This window comes from Macaca thibetana, chromosome 5, assembly GCF_024542745.1.
Source record: "Macaca thibetana thibetana isolate TM-01 chromosome 5, ASM2454274v1, whole genome shotgun sequence".
Classification (NCBI taxonomy): Eukaryota; Metazoa; Chordata; class Mammalia; order Primates; family Cercopithecidae; genus Macaca; species Macaca thibetana.
This window is the reverse complement of record NC_065582.1, coordinates 31,671,746-31,689,828: the sequence shown is the minus strand read 5'-3', so window position 1 is coordinate 31,689,828 and position 18,083 is coordinate 31,671,746. Positions and strand designations below refer to the sequence as shown.

General features: G+C 36.8%; 1 protein-coding gene and 1 long non-coding RNA gene across 3 annotated transcripts in view; both read right to left on the bottom strand.

Annotated features, from left to right (window-relative positions):
- Positions 1-2,142, bottom strand: part of LOC126954315 (uncharacterized) — a 124,403-nt gene extending 122,261 nt beyond the window's left edge. The window contains exon 1 of the long non-coding RNA XR_007725582.1: positions 2,054-2,142. This is a non-coding gene — a long non-coding RNA (uncharacterized LOC126954315). The remainder of the gene's footprint in view (positions 1-2,053) is intronic.
- A 9,941-nt stretch (positions 2,143-12,083) lies between these two features.
- Positions 12,084-18,083, bottom strand: part of GASK1B (golgi associated kinase 1B) — a 47,891-nt gene continuing 41,891 nt past the window's right edge. For both annotated transcript variants that reach the window (XM_050789862.1, XM_050789863.1), the window contains exon 5: positions 12,084-15,088. In XM_050789862.1, the coding sequence (XP_050645819.1) occupies positions 14,881-15,088 (208 nt within the window). In that variant the 3' untranslated portion in view covers positions 12,084-14,880. The remainder of the gene's footprint in view (positions 15,089-18,083) is intronic.

The window sequence follows — 18,083 nt, the reverse complement described above, 5'->3', positions numbered from 1 at the left end:
GGCTGTTCCGTGTGTGTGTGTGTGTGTGTGTGTGTGTGTGTGTGTGTGTGTGTGTATGTGTGTCTAAATTTTTCTCAGTGATGTATCCTCAGGTGATCTTCTCTCTGGTTTACATCAGCCTCTTTAGAGAAGACTCCTGGTGTGGACTAAAGCTAAGAAAAGTATATCTAAAGCCTGAAGCACCTGTTTTGCATAGTGTTTCTAGAACGTAAAGCTGTTTCCCTTAGCAACGATATTTTTCTTAGAATGGTTAGTAAATTATCTTTGAATCTTAAAATATGTAATGGCCTACAATTATGTACAAAAACACTTCAAAATTAGAGCCATCCTACTTCATTCCCTGATTATCTCATACCTGTGTAACTCCTAAAGCTTCCTGAATTACTTCCCATGTCTTCCTTATTCCCTTCCACAACATACACACCAATCTACTCTAACAAATATCTTCATCACATGGCTGCCTTACTTAAGAATTTATAATAATCTCTCAATAAAACAAAATAGGAAAAAGCGCAAAACATTATTTGGTGCAAATCACTGAAATAAATAAAGAGGATGAAACTATGGGAAAGAATGCTGCATTTAGCATAAGACTAGTAAAATGACTACTACCAAAAATAGATCCTAGGAGAAACAGCAGATATATATAGTAGCATTTATGCCAATTGGATGAGAACCAAAAAAAACTATGCATATTTCCCAGGTAATAAACAATGTGTAGCTTTTTTTTTTTAATTGGGTTCTAAGATATCCAAGAAGGATCTTTTATTGGTCCTTCCAAGACTACAGATGGAAGGAAGGGGGTGCATATTTGTGGGGGCCTAGATCTGCAGCATGGAAAAGCACAGGAGGAGGGCTGACTTAGTGTTTCTAGAGATACTCTGTCTTGTTGTTCTGAGAACAAAGCCCTAACCTAGTATCTACAGATACTCTGTCTTATTATTGCAAGAACAAAGCCCTAACCTAGTATCTAGAGATACTCTGTCTTATTATTGCAAGAACAAAGCCCTAACCTAGTAACTAGAGATACTCTGTCTTATTATTGCAAGAACAAAGCCTTAACCTAGTATCTAGAAATACTGTGTCCTATTATTCTGAAAACAAGGCCCTAACCTAGATATGCTTCTGGTAGGTAGGGAGGGAAGTTAGAACACAAGAACAAAACAGCAACTGCTGCTGAGCACAGAAAATGCATAGTATATCCCACACAAAAGCACGGAGCAATACCTGTGCTCTAGAGCGGCACTGGTCAACAGACATTCTACAGCGATGGACATCTGTATCTGTGCTGCTGATATGGTAATGCAGTATTCAATGTCAATAAATTTAAAATCAATTTTAATAGTTTCTGAAACTATTATCTACAATCTCCAAATAATTTAATTTCTCTGAAAACCTAGATCAAAACAAATATGAAAAATTTATAGCAAATAAAGCATTAAAAGATGAAAACTGAGCTGGAAAAGCAGAAAAGAAATTTGAAGATAATAAAGTAATTGGAGGAATTAAAACTAATTAGAAGCAGTAAGAACTAGAATAGATACTGCTGAAATAGAATGAGGTACATAAAGAAAACACTTGAGAAAATAGTACATATAATAAAGAAAAAAACAAAAGGAAGCAAAGAAGGAAAACACAATTGATTTGAAAGCAGATTCCATACACATATCATAAGTTTTTCTTAACCTGAAAATAGAACAAATAAAACCAAAAATATGTTCCAATACATATTGTAAAATCTTCCTAAAATAAAGTAAAACATAAATATGTTGATAGCATATTGTGTTTCAGGAAAATACAATACAAAATGACCAACTTTAAGACGAGTCCTGAGATTGTATTCTTCAAAGAAGATATGAAGGAAAAATAAAACTGAAAAAAAGGGGAAAAAAATCAAGAATAAAGAAAATTCGAAGAGCCTTAAAATTAGAAAGCAAGTGCCGGTCGGCAGAGAGCGCGGAGAGACGCAGAACGCAGCCAGCTCCTCCAGGGCCCTGCAGGCCCTCCGCCCCCGGGCCGGCGGGTGAACTGGGGGGCCCTGGAACAGGCCTACCCTGAGCCATGCAGATACCGGAGGCCTCTGCTGCGGCTGCCCACTGGCTGTGCCCAGGCCTTGAAGCCGCAGCGAACCTCTCTTCCCCACCCCACCTCGGTGACTGATGGCGGCGGCGGCCTCTCCCAGCCCGGACTCGGCCGGCCGCCGGGTCTTCCGGCCCAAGTCTGCCGGGCCTCAATGAAACCCCGGCAGAGCCGCCGGGACGCAGCGCCTTTGGGCGGCGGCGGGCGTGACGGGCCGGGAAGCATGGCGGCCGCTCGAACGCTGCGGGCGGAGGCCATTAGGGCGTGTAGGGCCCTGAAAGGCGGCCTAAGGACGCAGGCAGGCTCGGCTGCCTTTTTAGGCCACAGAGCCGCGCAGATCCGGTTCCCGGGTGACCACTCTGTCACCATTGGGCGAGACCTACCTAGTCCTGACGACAACGGACAAAGGCCTTAATGGGCCTGGGAGGTGAGCGAAGTCCCGAACGACGGCAGGTGGAACGATTAGCGGCCATCGGGCAGTTGGTCTTCGTTCTGCCAGACTTTGCTGTCTGGCAGAGAAGAGAGAAATGGTAGAAGACAGTCCACGTTTGGCCCTTTGTAAATGCCCACCACCCTCTGGGAAGATTTACTGGTCGATTATGGAAGGCTTGCGTATATAATGTGAAAAAGCTGCTCTCAACTCCACCCCAACCTCTTAATAGAAAACATTTGTCACATCTAGCCCTTTTAGATGGAAAGAGGTTGCCGACGTATGATAGAGTTAGAAGGTCACACATCTTGTAAATTCTCATTTGTTTAAAAGAAATCATAGAAAATACATGTCGTCTGGAGATGAAGATCTTCAGGAGACGTGACTTTTGGAAATGAAGTTGTTAGACGGCCTCTGGAAGCGATACGTCCACGTTTGTTAAGTGGGTTAGATGACACGGGGCTGGAAGACGTGAGAAGGAAGAGAAGAAGGTTCTATGCTAGACTGGTCATATTTAGAAGACATTTTCATATTCTATCCATTGTTTTGTTTGCATTTTATTCCTTACTATTGTGTATATAGTTGACAATGCTAAGATTTTTTGAAATGTCTATTCTTTTTAGATGTTCTGAAGTGCCTGATATATGTTAAAATTAGAGGTAGCAAAATAACATTTTGTAAATATCTTTTTGTTACAATTCATATTTTTTGGGGGGAATGACCAAATCACCTGTTGAGTAATACTCATTGTGTTTGTGCAGTGGTTCAGAGGAGGAGAGAGGAGGGGGAGGTGCAGAGAGCTCTATGCCATCCTGCTTACAGCGAGGCAAGATGAATCATTATCTCTGCATTTTGTTTTACTTATCTGTGTATATAGTGTACATAAAGGACAGACGAGTCCTAACAACATCTAGTCTTTCTGGATGTTAAAGAGGTTGCCAGTGTGACAAAAGTAGAGTTTAAACTAATATATTTTGTACATTTTGTTTTACAAGTCCTAGGAAAGATTGTCTTCTGAAAATTCAGTGTCTTCTGAGTTGATGGAGATGGGAAGGGTTCTAGGCCAGAATGTTCACATTTGGAAGACTCTTTCAAATTATAACTGTTGTTACATGTTTGCAGTTTATTCAAGACTGCTATGTACATAGTGGACAAATTAACTCCTTAATTGAAACATCTAGTCTGTCTAGATGTTTAGAAGTGCCCGTTGTATGTTAAATGTAGAGGTAGTAAAATACCACTTTGTAAATATCTTTTTGCTAACATTCATAGGAAATACTTTTGGAAATTGAATTGCGAAGCTACCTTTGTAAGCAGTATAGTAATGTCTATACTTGTTCAGTGGTTTAGAGGAGGTGGGAGGGAAGAAATTGCAAAAGGTAATTTACCTTTTATATTTTATACTAGTGTGTTCATACTTGGACATTTTCAGACAACATTTTTCTGTATGTTTTGTGCATTTTGTTTTGCTCTGTATATAGTGTATATAATGGACAAATAGTCCTAATTTTTCAACATCTAGTCTCTAGATGTTAAAGAGGTTGCCAGTGTATGACAAAGTAGTAAAATTAGCATATTTTGTACGCTTTGTGTTGAAATTCATAGGAAGACTTGTCTTCTGTAAATGACTTTTGCATAGGAATTTGTTCAGCCATCTCTAAGCATTACATGTTCCTGTACTTGTCCACTGGATTGAAGGCAGAGAAGGAAGGGAGGAGGGAATGATTCAAGGCCAAAATGGCCACATTTAGAAGATACCTTAGATGATAACCATTGTTATGTGTGTGCAATTTTATTTAACAGTGCTGTGTACGTGGTGGACAAGTTATATGAAATATCTAAGTCTTTCTAGATATTTGGAAGGAAGTGCTTGATGTATTTAAAAGTGGTAGTAGAATAACACTTTCTGTAAATAGCTTTTAAAAACTGATGGGAAATGTTGTTTGGAAGTGGAATTGTTGAACCACCTGGGAGGTGGGAGGGAAGAAATTGCAAAAGGTGTTTTGCCGTTGTTTATTAGAAAATTTCAGCTTAATCCATTGCCTGTATGTTACATGCATTTCATTTAACTTTGCTGTACTGTATATATTGTGTATATACTGGACAAATGAGTCCCAATTTTGTAATATCTAGTCTCTAGATATTAAAGAGGTTGCCAATGTAAAAACAAAACAAACAAAAAAAATTGGAAAGCAAATCACCTAAACGTTAGAGGGAAAAAAACCAAAGTTGCCTAAGAAATCTTATCGCAGTGTTCAATGTCAGATGACAGTGCTAGAATGTGTCTATAGACTTTCGAGGGAAAAAAATACGAACTCCAGATTTTATATCAGCCAGATCATCATTTACATACATAAACATAGCAGAATGAGATTCACTAATGAACAAAAACTAAGTGAAGATGGAATTTATGAGTATGTGTGTAAAAATTGGTTGATAATGAAGCCAGTCAAAAAATGAAATGAATGAAATAAAAACATCGGGAAGGAAGAAGCTGTAATTGATAGTGGGCATGAAATTCATTCAAATGTAGAACTAATGTACCTGAGACAGAGTAGGAAATAGAAGGTAAATATTAACGATAGTAACAATGTAAGAATGATGGTAAATATTTTAGAAGTTAATTTGTGAATGAAGGAAGTAGGAAAAATTTAAGAGCACAAACTTTTTAATCTGTCATAGGAAGAAATAATGATATACTTTCTAAAATTCATAAATAAAAAACATTTCTTTAGAAATAAATTATAGATTCTCTGCTCATTGCAAGTATTAGAAGAATAATCCATTTAGATTAAGCATTAGCCAAAAGGTGAATTATAGAAAGGATTCTCAGTCATTTCACAGAAACCAAGAACTAGGAGGGAACTTTAGAGCAACTAACAAAGAAATCAAAAGCCACAAGATTCCTTTCATATCAGATCCTCCTTGGGTATCTGTTTCCATATTTCTTCTCTCTCTGTCTCTACCTACAATTAAGTTTCTCCGGCTCACATAGAAGAAATCATGGCTAAAATCACTGGAAGATTATACATTATTACTTTAGTATTTGGTCCTGGTTTCTCTTCCTCATTTTCAGTTCTAATATTCTAAGGGAGTTATAGGTTATAACGTTAAGTGAAATAAGCCAGGCACAGAAAGACTATCACATGTTCTCACGCATATGCAGGACTTAAAAGTTATTTCATGGAGGTAGAGAGTAGAATGATGATTACCAGATACTGGGAAGTATATGGGCGGGGAATGGGAGGGATGAAGAGAGGCTAATGAGTACAGACATAGAGTTAGATAGAAGATGTAAGTTCTAATGTTTGATAGCAGAGTAAGGTGACTACAGTTATCAATATACTTTTAATTTATTATGTATTTCAAAATAGCTAGAGAGAAGATTTAAAATGTTTCCAACACAAAGGAATGATAAAAGTTTCCAGTCACGCATATCTTAGTAACTCTGATTTGATAATTACAGAGTCTGTATGTATCAAAATATACATACCTCACAAATATGCACAATTATTACATATCAATTTTTTAAAAGAGAAAATTGCACCATTATAATAAAATTCTGAGGGAAGTATTCAGTTTGGCCCACTTAGGTCAGGTGTTCAATTTTGAACCAATGAATTATGCCACGAGAAGGGCTGAAAAAGAGGATTGTGATTTGCCCAGCTTAAGTCACATGCACATCACTGGACCTATTCACTATGGCCTGGAATCCAGGGCAGAGGTGAGATGAGGGTGGATTGGGGTGGAAGGTTCCCAAAAGTAAAAGGTTATTGGAAAAACCATTATAAATTTAAGTTGTGCTGTCTCAGATATAATGAGAGGCGCCATGTGTAACTTTCACCACACACTACAGTTAAACATCATTCACCAGATATTTCTAGTGTCTCTCCTTCCCTGGCTACTTTTGTCCAGTGAGTTGTGTGTGGAAGTGAAAGGCCCTTCAGAACTTTTTCCTGCTCAGGCACAGAGATGGAAGCATCCAGGCTGTTCCTTCAGCCCGGGTCTCTGGGAAAAGGGATCCTTGAGGAAGCCACATGAAGCTCAGGAGGAGGAAACACCTTCGACCATGAAATAAAATGTTTAGGTGAAGAATAAATGTTTGAGGTCATGGATATCTTAATAACCCTGATTTGTTCATTACAAATACATTACATTGTATGTATGTATCAAAATATCACATGTACATCATCAATATGGAAAAGTATTATGTATCAATAAAAAGAAAAAAGGCCACCATTTTAAGAAAATAGAATGAAATTCTACAAAGAGTAAAAGTCTGCCAATCTGTGATGGATATGTGCTATGAGAAATCTCCCTTTGTGTTTTAAGCCACTGAGATTTAATGGCATTTTGTTACCATAGCTGTACTTAGTCTACCCTAACTGACACTGTGACTCTGCACTACTCCGTGGCTACTGACTATATCATGGCTAAAACAATTCCACTCTAGTGCATTTTGCTGTTCCTCCTCCTCTCCTGCCGGGAGGTAAACACCTAGTTTCCATTTCTTTGATCCTCTTTCAGAAGAGGCTCCCACAAGGTTCCTGAGGGGAATCAGCTTCTTTACAGTCCAGGTTATCTTCTTAAAGAATGCAGATACTGAGTCCTGGGACAGAGGATGGAACACACAGATTTGCAAGCACTCCTATCTGCAACAACAACCCATTAAAAAATTTTCACCCTGATACTTAATTTATCATATGCTCCCAGAGTTATGCTTCACCTCTACATTTTATTTCAGAACTCAAGATGCTTCTTCCTTCTGACTGTCATGTGGCTTTGCTCAAGGATCCGCTGGTTCAATCATCAGACCTCGTAGGGCTATTACCGACGTCATACAATGTGGCCATAAATTACAGTACAAGGAATTTGACAGAGAAAACCTTCATAAATGAAATGTGAGAGAACCAAAAAATGGTAAAAGTTTTACCCTTTATAAAGTACTCTCGATGGGCTAAAGCAGTGGTTCTCAACTGGGAAATGATTGTGCCTCCCAGAGACATTTTGTAATGTCTAGAGAATTCTTTGCTGTCACACCTGTATAGGCTGCTACTGGCATCCAGTGGGTAGAGGCCAGGGATGCTGCTGAACATCTTGCAGTCCACAGGACAGCTACCCATGATAAAGAATTATCTGACTCAAAATGTCCCTAGTTCGGGGATTCAGAAAACCCAGGCTAAAGTCAGGTTTTAATTAGAAATTTGTCCTTAATTAGGAACTTGCTTCTCTGGATGCTGCCACATCCCTCCTCTCTAAACATAGCATATCCTTTCTATCTGAGATAAAATTTTTGGTATTGCAAGCACTAAAGGAATACTAACAGTAATACACAATAAGAGCATTGCCATAGTAGCCACCAAAACTCTTGGGAAAGTCCTATCTTTTAACTGTCGTTTGTTACCTGATTAAAAGAGAAGAAAATTGACTCCCTCCTAGGAGAAGCTATAAATCATTTGCTCATTCTCTTTCAAAAGAACTGAATCTTGCAAGCTTAATCATAACGTATTCTCAGAAAGTTAGAGGGAATATCTGGATCAGAGTTGTTTCTTTTTTCTTTTCTTTTCATTATACTTTAAGTTCTGGGATACATGTGCAAAACATGCAGGTTTGTTACACACATGCCATGGTGGTTTGCTGCACCCAACAACCCGTCAGCTACTTTAGGTATTTCTCCTAATGCTATTCCTCCCCTAGCCCCTCACCCCTCGACAGGCCCTGGTGTGTGATGTTCCCCTCCCTGTGTCCATGTGTTCTCATTGTTCAACTCCCACTTATGAGTGAGAACATGTGGTGTTTGGTTTTCTGTTCTTGTGTTAGTTTGCTGAGAATGATGGGTTTTTTTAATACTCCTGAGAGCCTGAAATGAGTGTACAGAACACGATATCTTGTTCTTTTAAACAGAAGCAGAGCCAATAACATAGGGTACTTTATAAACCAAATAACGTCTGGTGTCCTGAAGCTAAAGACATTGTTGGCACATCTTGCAGAATCACAGCTGTTTCAGTCTCATTTAGTGACTTGTCCCACTCTCACGCAGCCCAGTTTGCCTTTCGAAATATAGCACAGCTAGCTATTCTGCAGCAGTGATTAAAGCCACTGACAAGGAAGTTTTTTTATTTGTTAGCTCTTTGTCTCAAAAGCTTTAGAAATCTTGACAAGTACTCTTACAAAATACAGATAACTTTCTCAAAAGAAGAAGCATAGAGATTTCTTAATGTACACATGACTGTGCATATTTTTATCAACAAACTAAATACACTTTGGAATCATGAGAATAAAATGGTACCTTTCTAAGATGAAAAAAAAATTGAACAAATTTAACCACATGCAATGTCGTTTTAAGAAAGGATTCCTGTGACTTCATTCGCTTACCATGTGCATTTTTAGTTTGCAAAACAGTCTGCCAGCAACCCTTCTTAGTCAGACCTTTCTTATGGCAAAGCCCTATCCCGGAGGACTAAAGAGCTTAAAAATTGGTGAAGATGCCATATTTTGACATAAGACAGCTGTGTGTAAATTGGAAGTGGGGCAAAAGGTGACATGAGCATAGACACTTCAAACTCCTCTAACAGGCCAAAAGAACAGTAAGAAATGGTTACAGTTCTTTGCATAAATGTCAAGGAAATAATTCCTTTGGGAAAAATTCATTCATTTGTTTAGGAAGTTGTTTAATAAAAAGCAGGAGAATTATGGTAATGCCCAGAAAACCACTGGCAGGAAATCATTCAATAGCATACACTGACTGTATTTCTCCTATACTCCAAAACACAATTTTTTTTAATTACACTTTAAGTTCTGGGATACATGTGCAGAACATGCAGGTTTCTTACATAGGTAAACGTGTGCCATGACGGGTTTGCTGCACCCATCAACCCATCATTTACATTAGGTATTTCTCCAAATGCTATCCCTCCCCTAGTTCCCTACCCCCAACAGGTTCCAGTGTGTGATGTTCTCCTCCCTGTATCCATGTGTTCTCATTGTTCAGCTACCACTTAGAGTGATAAAATGTGGTGTTTGTTTTTTTATTCCTGAGCAAAACACAATTTTAAAAGTGACTATCTGAGATCTTTTGTATTTCACAGCAAATAAAACAGGTAACTGGTAATTTTTAATAAATTAAAGATTGAAGTGAAAATAAACTCAAAGGTTTGTTTCTATAGTTGATTAAGTAAAGGGTAGTGAATTTGGAATTGATGGTATGGGCTGAAAATGTTTAAGAGTTGCTAAAGTAAATGGTCTCTCAACTTTCATTGGTAAATAATGTATCTCATTGAATATTCTTCACCAAAACCTAAGTTTTCACCTTTGCATAAAAACAAAGCTTTTAAAACATATTAGGTGAAGATCTTCTGAATGCAAATAATATAATTTCCCATCTTCTTAAGTACACTAGAAAGCAAGCTTTCTTAACCTGGGAGACTATAGACCTGGGAGGGAAGAGCTCCATAAATAGGTATCTGCAGATCTGAGAGCCCCATGAAACTACACACAGAACTGTACAGACAGCTAAACTTTTAATCATCTTCTCAAAGAGATCCAGATCTCATAAAAGGTTAAATACCACTGGTACAACACAGAACATAAATTAATGCATTTTTGATTAATCAGTATATTCATTAGGTTGCAAAACAGTATTAATCTATTATTGTACCATAACACTAGAACATGGTGATGTCTGCAGAACATATTGAGGTGATTAGATCTATTCATTTAGCCACAATGTGACTATGAACTATCATTTCAAGCAGCAATCATTAACAATAAACTACAGATAGGCAAACTCTTACTGTGAGTACCGAATCCCCTCTCTATAAGAGTTCATTTCTGGACACTTCTCAAAAGAATTGTTTTCCTACGTTTTTGCTACTAAAGATATAACTTAAAGCCCAATTACAGGTCGATTGATGGTTAACACGTTAAAAATTTACTTATTAATTTGTGTATCTGCATTGTTTAACACAGCATAACACTTGGTAAATTCTCAATCAACTTTGCAATGTAATTATCAAAAGTTTCATAATATAAGTAGCTTTCTTGTTCATTCTGCTCTCCAAATGTTCATAAAATAGTGCCCTAAAATTATTACTACATATGAATATGCCTATGTAAGATCTTCAAGGTGTATAAAGTGGGATTTCTTATTTTATCTTGGTAGATAATAAATCTCTGAGAAAATCTTGGCTTTCTAACTTTCTAAGTCAGTTTCAACATTGAAGATTCTCAGTCAACAGTTTGTATAGACTGGGGCAAGTCACTTTGCCTCACTAAGCCTTAGTTTCTCCATCAGGAGGATGAAGTTGTTGGACAGGATGCTGACTTCATGGTGCCATTCTATTATAAAATTGTGTGAGTCAGCCAAGCGCTGTGGCTCAAGCCTGTAATCCCAGCACTTGGGGAGCCCAAGGCGGGCAGATCACCTGAGGTCAGAAGTTCCAGACCAGCCTGTCCAACATGGTGAAACCCCATCTCTGCTAAAAATACAAAAACTATCAGGATATGATGGCAGGCACCTGTAATCCCAGCTACTCAGGAGGCTGAGGCAGGAAAATCCCTTGAACCCAGAAAGCAGAGGTTGCAATGAGCCAACATCATGCCACTGCACTCCAGCCTGGGCGACAGAGCAAGACTTCGTCTCAAAAAAGAAAAAAGAAAATTGTATAAGTCTGTATTTTGAAAGTTTATTAAAGTAAAATTTTCCAAAATGTAAAATCATGACTCTCAAGCAAATACAATTATATGGCTCTATGGTCAAATGTTTATTAAAGCAAAATTTTCAACAGATGAAAAACTGATTCATATGAAAATGTTAAATGAATAGATTATAAAGATTTTATTCAAATAATCCATTAATGATGGAACCAGTGAGATGGCAAAAACCATTTAAAAGTGTATCTCAAAAGCTAAATATTTATAGGCAATATTGGGATAAGATTGTTGGACTAGATTAAAACTGGTTAATGCCCAACAAAGTAATAAATTGTAATCATTAAGTTTATCACTTCCACCAGAAAGAAATTATTTGCATCTCTACAGAACAAAAGTCTATAAGTCTTTGCCCTCCTGCATTGTTAAGTAGCCCATGTAATAGAAAATTAAGCCCAGCATTGCACTGAAAAAACACACAAAACTCTTTTCTGGCTATTTCCAAGTTTCATTCTGACAAGTCAATTCTTTCTTTTTTTTCTTCTTTTTTAACATTTATTTTAGATTCAGGGGGTAAATGTGCAGGGTTGTTACCTAGGCATACTGCATGATACTGAAGTTTGGGATATGAATGATCCCATCACCTACGTACTGAGCATAACACCCAAGAATTAGTTTTTCAACACTTGTCCCCCTCTAGTAGTCCCAAATGTCAATTGTTATCATCTTTATCTGACAAGTCAATTATAGTTCTTTCATGAATGAAAGTTCTTGATTATTGTTTATGATACTTAATTTTTTTAAAAAAGGTCTTTATCACCTTTATTTGACCCACGTTCGATTTCCATATAATTTTCAGATGAATGCTCTAAATGTGTGCTTGTTCTGTGCTGACATAAACATAAGAATTTCATAAGACAGTGTGTAAATAAATCTACATCTAGGTATTTTATTCATTATATATAAGGCAAAGTATATTTAATGGCACAATAGAATAAACAGGCTATGATTACAAGTCCAAAGATTACAAATATAATGATGATATCAAATATATGCACACACAAACACAATCCAACAAAATTCTTGACTCTATTTCTTTATTCAGGGCTAAAGGTAGCAAACATTCCTTTGTACCTAGCTTTTGAAAACACATCTACAAAAGCAAATGAACTCATCTGCAAAATAAAACGCATGTATCTTTAATTTCTAATGTTTCATTATAGATTTTTAAGATACATATTTATTTTTATATTATTAGCTTAAAGAAAGTAAGTCACACAAGAATAAGCGTTTGCATGTCTGCTAAGGTAAATTATTACATTATAAATTTGTTATGAAGTTATAAATAAAACACATATTGTGCTTATGTGAATGAAACCGCAGCATAATCGGAGTGCATTTGAAATGCACAGAGTATTCTCATTGTTTCAATAAGACAAAAGAAGAGCATTACCTATTAGAATTAAAAGCCTGGCCTTCAGCTATCCATTAGTCAAAAATAATTCATCATGAATTACTCATTGGTTACAAAACAAAATTGTTAAAAAGCAAAGGTGACTAAAATAAACATGTTCCTGGGCCTTTCATTTAATAAGCATTTTGGAATAACTGGAGGCAAATAAACGAAGTTAAACCCTCACGTGGGAGGACCAGGCTACCCAACAGCATTGTAGCTTGAGACTCAAAAGTTAAAGCCAGCTTCTAAAAAGCCTGTTAGTCCTACCATCAATATGATAAATTTGGATAAAGATGGTAAAAAAAAAAAATGTTTTAAGCAGTAAAAATGCAAATATGCCACCTTGGTAAGACAAGGTGTCAGGCAACTTGCCAAAAGAGTTATTTCAAATCAGTGGCTCAAAGTAGAATTCCAGTCTCCAAACTTTCGTTAGGCTAATTTTCATTCAGAGGATGATTTATAAGATAAGAAAAGGATCTTAAAAATCCCAGAGACAGTGAGTAAAAGTGGAGACTCAAAAGAGCCAAGGAGTGCTATAAATCTGTGGAAGCGAGGGAAGCACTCAGGTCAATAGAGGGAACATTGAAGAGGAAGATAGTCCAAAGCTCAACTGTCCAGGGGGCGAGCACAGCCCATAAGGGTGCTAAAAGTAGTACATGAATGTGAGCCTAGAAAAGCTACAATTAGATTTTCAAATGATCTCTCTCTCCTTGGTCCATCTTCTCTTATACTTAAAACATTATTTTGACATTTTGTTCTACACTTGTGTCAATTAGATCTACAGATTTTTTTTCAAATCTAGCATCTATTGTAATGTTGTTAGTAGTTCTCTTTCACACAGATATTGAGTTACCCTTGAACAGAACAAAGAAAATGTGGTGTATTTTAGCAATAACAGACATAACTGTGAAAAGACAGGAGAGAATGTATTATAAACATTCTCAAATTGTATTTTTAAACTTTCAGGAAATGAAAAAGTCACATATTGAACTTTTAAATAAGAAGTAGGATGTGTAAGGGCAGGAGGGTAATGGTAATCTATTCTGAATTTGAAATTCTATGTGAGTATTTACCATATGTGACCATCTTGGGTATTGGCAAAGGACATAAAGATGCAACACACGAACCTCTTCCAAGCTAATTTAAGAAGTGTTGAGTTTGGAGAGGATTATTTGAGGCTTAATATTGTCCAAATTTACTGTGTTAGTTCTAGCCATGAGGAAAATTGATCAGAGGCAGGTTTTAACTTATTTTGTTCATATTACTCATGTTGAAATAAGCCAGATAATATATTGAAACACCCTCAATATCGGGACCAGTTCTCAATATCTGGGCAGCAATCATTAAACCAAATTAAATATAATTACATAGAACAAATGTTAAGGAATTCACTACTATTAATAAAATATACATAAATTATATTACATTGTTTGTAAAAGTAACAAAATTTTTAAAGAGACATCCATTTTAAAATGATACTCTGTAAGTACATTTTCAGATAGGTAACTTCATACTTGAGAATTATTTAATTTCTCAGCCACTAGGCATGAATTGGACCGAAACAGAGAGAGTAAGACTCTTTAATATGTAAATTGTCAGATTTGAATGATTTCCATAGTGGCAACAAAAAAATTTCTAAAAAGGAATGGAAAATATGATTCTTGCTACTTAAATGGCTGATTATTTATATATATAATACTGGTGATTTGGCAAATAACTCAGCATTTCTGTTTAAATGTACGGTCAGTTCTAATGCTCTTGCAGGCTGTGAGCCTCAGTGTTCCAATGTAGAGTTGCCTCGGGGTAGTGTGGAGGCTGCTCTATGTTAACAATCAGCAACAGAAGAACGTCAAGAATCATTCCCATTAGTATTTGGTCAGAACAGTCAAAATGGCATAAAATATGCTTTATTAATGGAGTCAGTACCTCTGGCTTACACTTTTCTATTAAACAGCATGACAAATGTTTTCAAAACTTAGCTAGAATAATAACTGAAGCTTCTGTTGTCAGATGTTCAGATTCACACATAGCATGATGTTACAGAAAAATATAAACAAATACTTCTTAAGTAGCTTGTTTTTAGAAACTTTTTTAAGTATGCATACAGTGCTCAGTTCCATTATAGCTACTTGGTTAAAGTCATTTATTTTATGTATTCATCTACACTGCCTCATTGCTAAACACGCTTGAGGTTGATGTGCTTGATTTAAAAACAAAACCAAAAATGCGTATTTATATATAACATCCTAGCCAGAAAATTCTTTTGTCATTCATTCATAGGTAATACTTTGGCCCCATGTGCATTGATATAGGTGATAAGAATTTTGGCTCTGTGTTCTATTACATCAATAAGCTTTTCAATTCCTTGTCTACCTCCTTGACTTTCCCAATACACTTTATCAAGAAACAGAGACTGAAGGAGTTTCTGCCGTAAGTGCTGGCTCTTCAAAACAGAAACTGCAGAAGCGGGAAACCTGAAAAGATAAAACATGGTATTTCAATCTTAGTAATTGCTTGGGAATAGTACTCCTTACCCAACTGTCCTGCCTTTCATTAACCTGTCATAAATCACACTATCAAATGGTATGTTTGAGAACCAAAACATTTTTGTCACTGCCAAGATGACACTTCTCTTAATAATAATATACTAGAAGAAAGTGTTTCCAGTGAACTGAATATTCTACACCATTCAGAACATGACAGACATCTTACTTAAGGTAATTCTGTACAGTCAAACAAAGGCATGGAATTGGAAAGGATTCCATTAGCCTGGCAGAAATACTTTTCTTAGTCTTAGGCTCATTTCAGCTGTGGAAACCCCTTTAATCTGTCAAGTAGAATGGTATCCTCTGACGTATCAAGGTGGGATTTTATGCAAGAAAATATGAGAGACAAATTGATGATGACAACTTCAATAAAGTATTCTGCCTGAATACAAGTTACACAACTGAATTTATGTGAAATAATAAAAAATGTGTGTACTAAAATGAGACAAGAATCATTCAAACACATCAAATTAAAGAACGAATTGTCTTTGAGTCATATTATACCTCTGGAACTCTGAGGATTTAGGATCATTTTATTTAACTGGAGTACTAAGATGTTTTCAAATAAATTTAGCAAAACTCAAGTTTCAGAGAAAACTTTTAGTTCCACAATGAAAGTCTCTCTGGAAAACCTAAGACCAATTTAGAGGGGTCTTTGCTGAATTACCTTGAAAGAATGCATTGCGCTTGCTTTTCTTCATTTAGAAAGCAGAAAGCCAGGAGTCCAGCATATACATTATCTGAAGGACTTAGCAAAATTTCTAGGTCAAAAACATAAGTATTATTTTGCTAAATCCGCAATCTGACGTTTCTCAGCTTTCATTAAAATGCTGATAAAAGCACAGTAAAAATATTTTTTAAGAGTACATTTCTAATAAACTCAGTTATACCTCAAAAACATATATACTTGCTTAAAGAGTACACTTTGCTAGAAATTTCAGGCCTTCTAAGCACCTCTTCCAAATTTCAATGGAGCACAATGGAGATGGCACAGAGAGTGCCTGAAAGCAAGTATCAGGTGCTCTAGCAGTTCTGAGGCTGCAGCAAGTAAAAAGGCCAAAGCGCTGGACAAGCTTAATGTATGTGAGGAAATGTGGAATGAAAGAATGTTTATAAGATGCTCTTAGTTACCTGAAGACATTATTATATAGTTGAGGGGCTAAACTTTAGGGGCTCTAGTATTAAGTGGGATTTTTGCTTTATGAAGTATTAATAGTCCATGAATTGTCAATTCTACAGCCTTTCAACTAATTTAGCTGTGGCAGGATGCATGAGATGAAATCATTAAAACCACTGGATCTCCTTAGTGGTTAATCCTTTTCATAAAGGAAAGCAAAAATATTACCTGTCTCTGCACTACACTGATATAATAGTCGGAATATTCAATGCATAAATCAGGGATTAGAAAAGTCTTCATTTTTGCTTTTCAATGTGTGAATTATATTTTCAAAGAAGATTTAACTTCAAATCCATTACTCCTCATAATGCATTTAAACGTAAATCTTCTTTGAAAGAAGAAATAAAGATATTCACATTTACATGAATGTATGAAATGGATGGACTGTATTCTTCAGGCACTCCTAAGTCTAAGAGGGAATTTAGGGATTTAAGAAGACCCTGTAATATCACCCTAGTAAGTGATGTCTTAGGAAAGTCGATTTTCCCATACATAAAATTTCCTAAGCTTAAAAGAGAAAACCTGCCACACGTCCTGCCTTCAATCCACAAAGAGATGGTGAGAAACAAGTATCAACCGGGCAGGACCCGGCAAAAAACTTATAAAATCGTGTCTCATAAAACTCTCACAGGAACAGTATTGCTCTTAATGCTTAAGTACACAAAATCCACACCATGTAAGTCATCGAGTTTAGGAAGAATGATTGAAATATGCTCCAGAATATTATTAACAAGAGTAATAGTAACAGAGCACACCACAGTTATTACAGAAATAACACCACAGTTATTACAGAAAAAAAAAAATACTGAACTTGGATTTGGAAGACCTGGGTTCTAACCTCAATTTTAGACTTGCTCGTGAGCTTTCCAGCAGTCACCTAGCTTCACACAGCTGGTTACCTATTTTACCAATGAACCCTCTATTTTTAGATCTCCACCCTACAGCAGTCTCTTAGTCAATCTGATTTCTGACTAAGGTGGGAAGTATGGAGAGTGGCTCTGCCCACTATGCGGTGGAACTTGAAATCCAGCCACAATTTCCACTGCTCGGGTTGAACAGCTCACGCTTTATAGCTGGGTTCTTGCCATTACTAAGTGTCTTAATGTCCTTTATTTCCAATAGATGTATGATCAAGTGTGCCATGAGCAACCACTATGTTTTAACTTCTGCATTGCAGAGCTCCTTCTTTGGTTCCCTCTCCACTCTGCATTCTTTCTGAGTCTTGCCGGATGTCCCCAAATCTTTGAGATCTTTCTTGAATTCTTGGTCAACCCTTAGTAAATAAATAATTCTTCCCTAACTAGCCTCCATAAACCCTCTCTCAGGTGTTAGATACTTTTCCCCTTAATCTATGTCTCCTTGAAGGATTTCAAAATGCTGAAAAATCCTCCTGCTGAATTCAACAGCCAGCTGTCCTTTGAGACTATGCCTTACTTACCAGATTGGCTGTCATTTTCCACTGCATTCATAAAAGTCACTTGAGTTCATTATGAATTTGGACATTCTGCCATGTCAATATTTGCATGTCTATTAGTTCTTCCCATGTCCTATCTTATGCCTAATAGTGGAGCCTCCGCCACCTGCTTATCCCTGCTCTGCCAGATCCTATGCCAGAGGTCCCTGCACTCTTGCAACAAAACCCACATGGATTTTCCCAATGAGAACCAAGCAACATCATGAATGTGAAATGTAGTATGCGCTTTGTAGGCGGTATGGGTTGGCGATAGAGGCGCTACGGCTGCACTC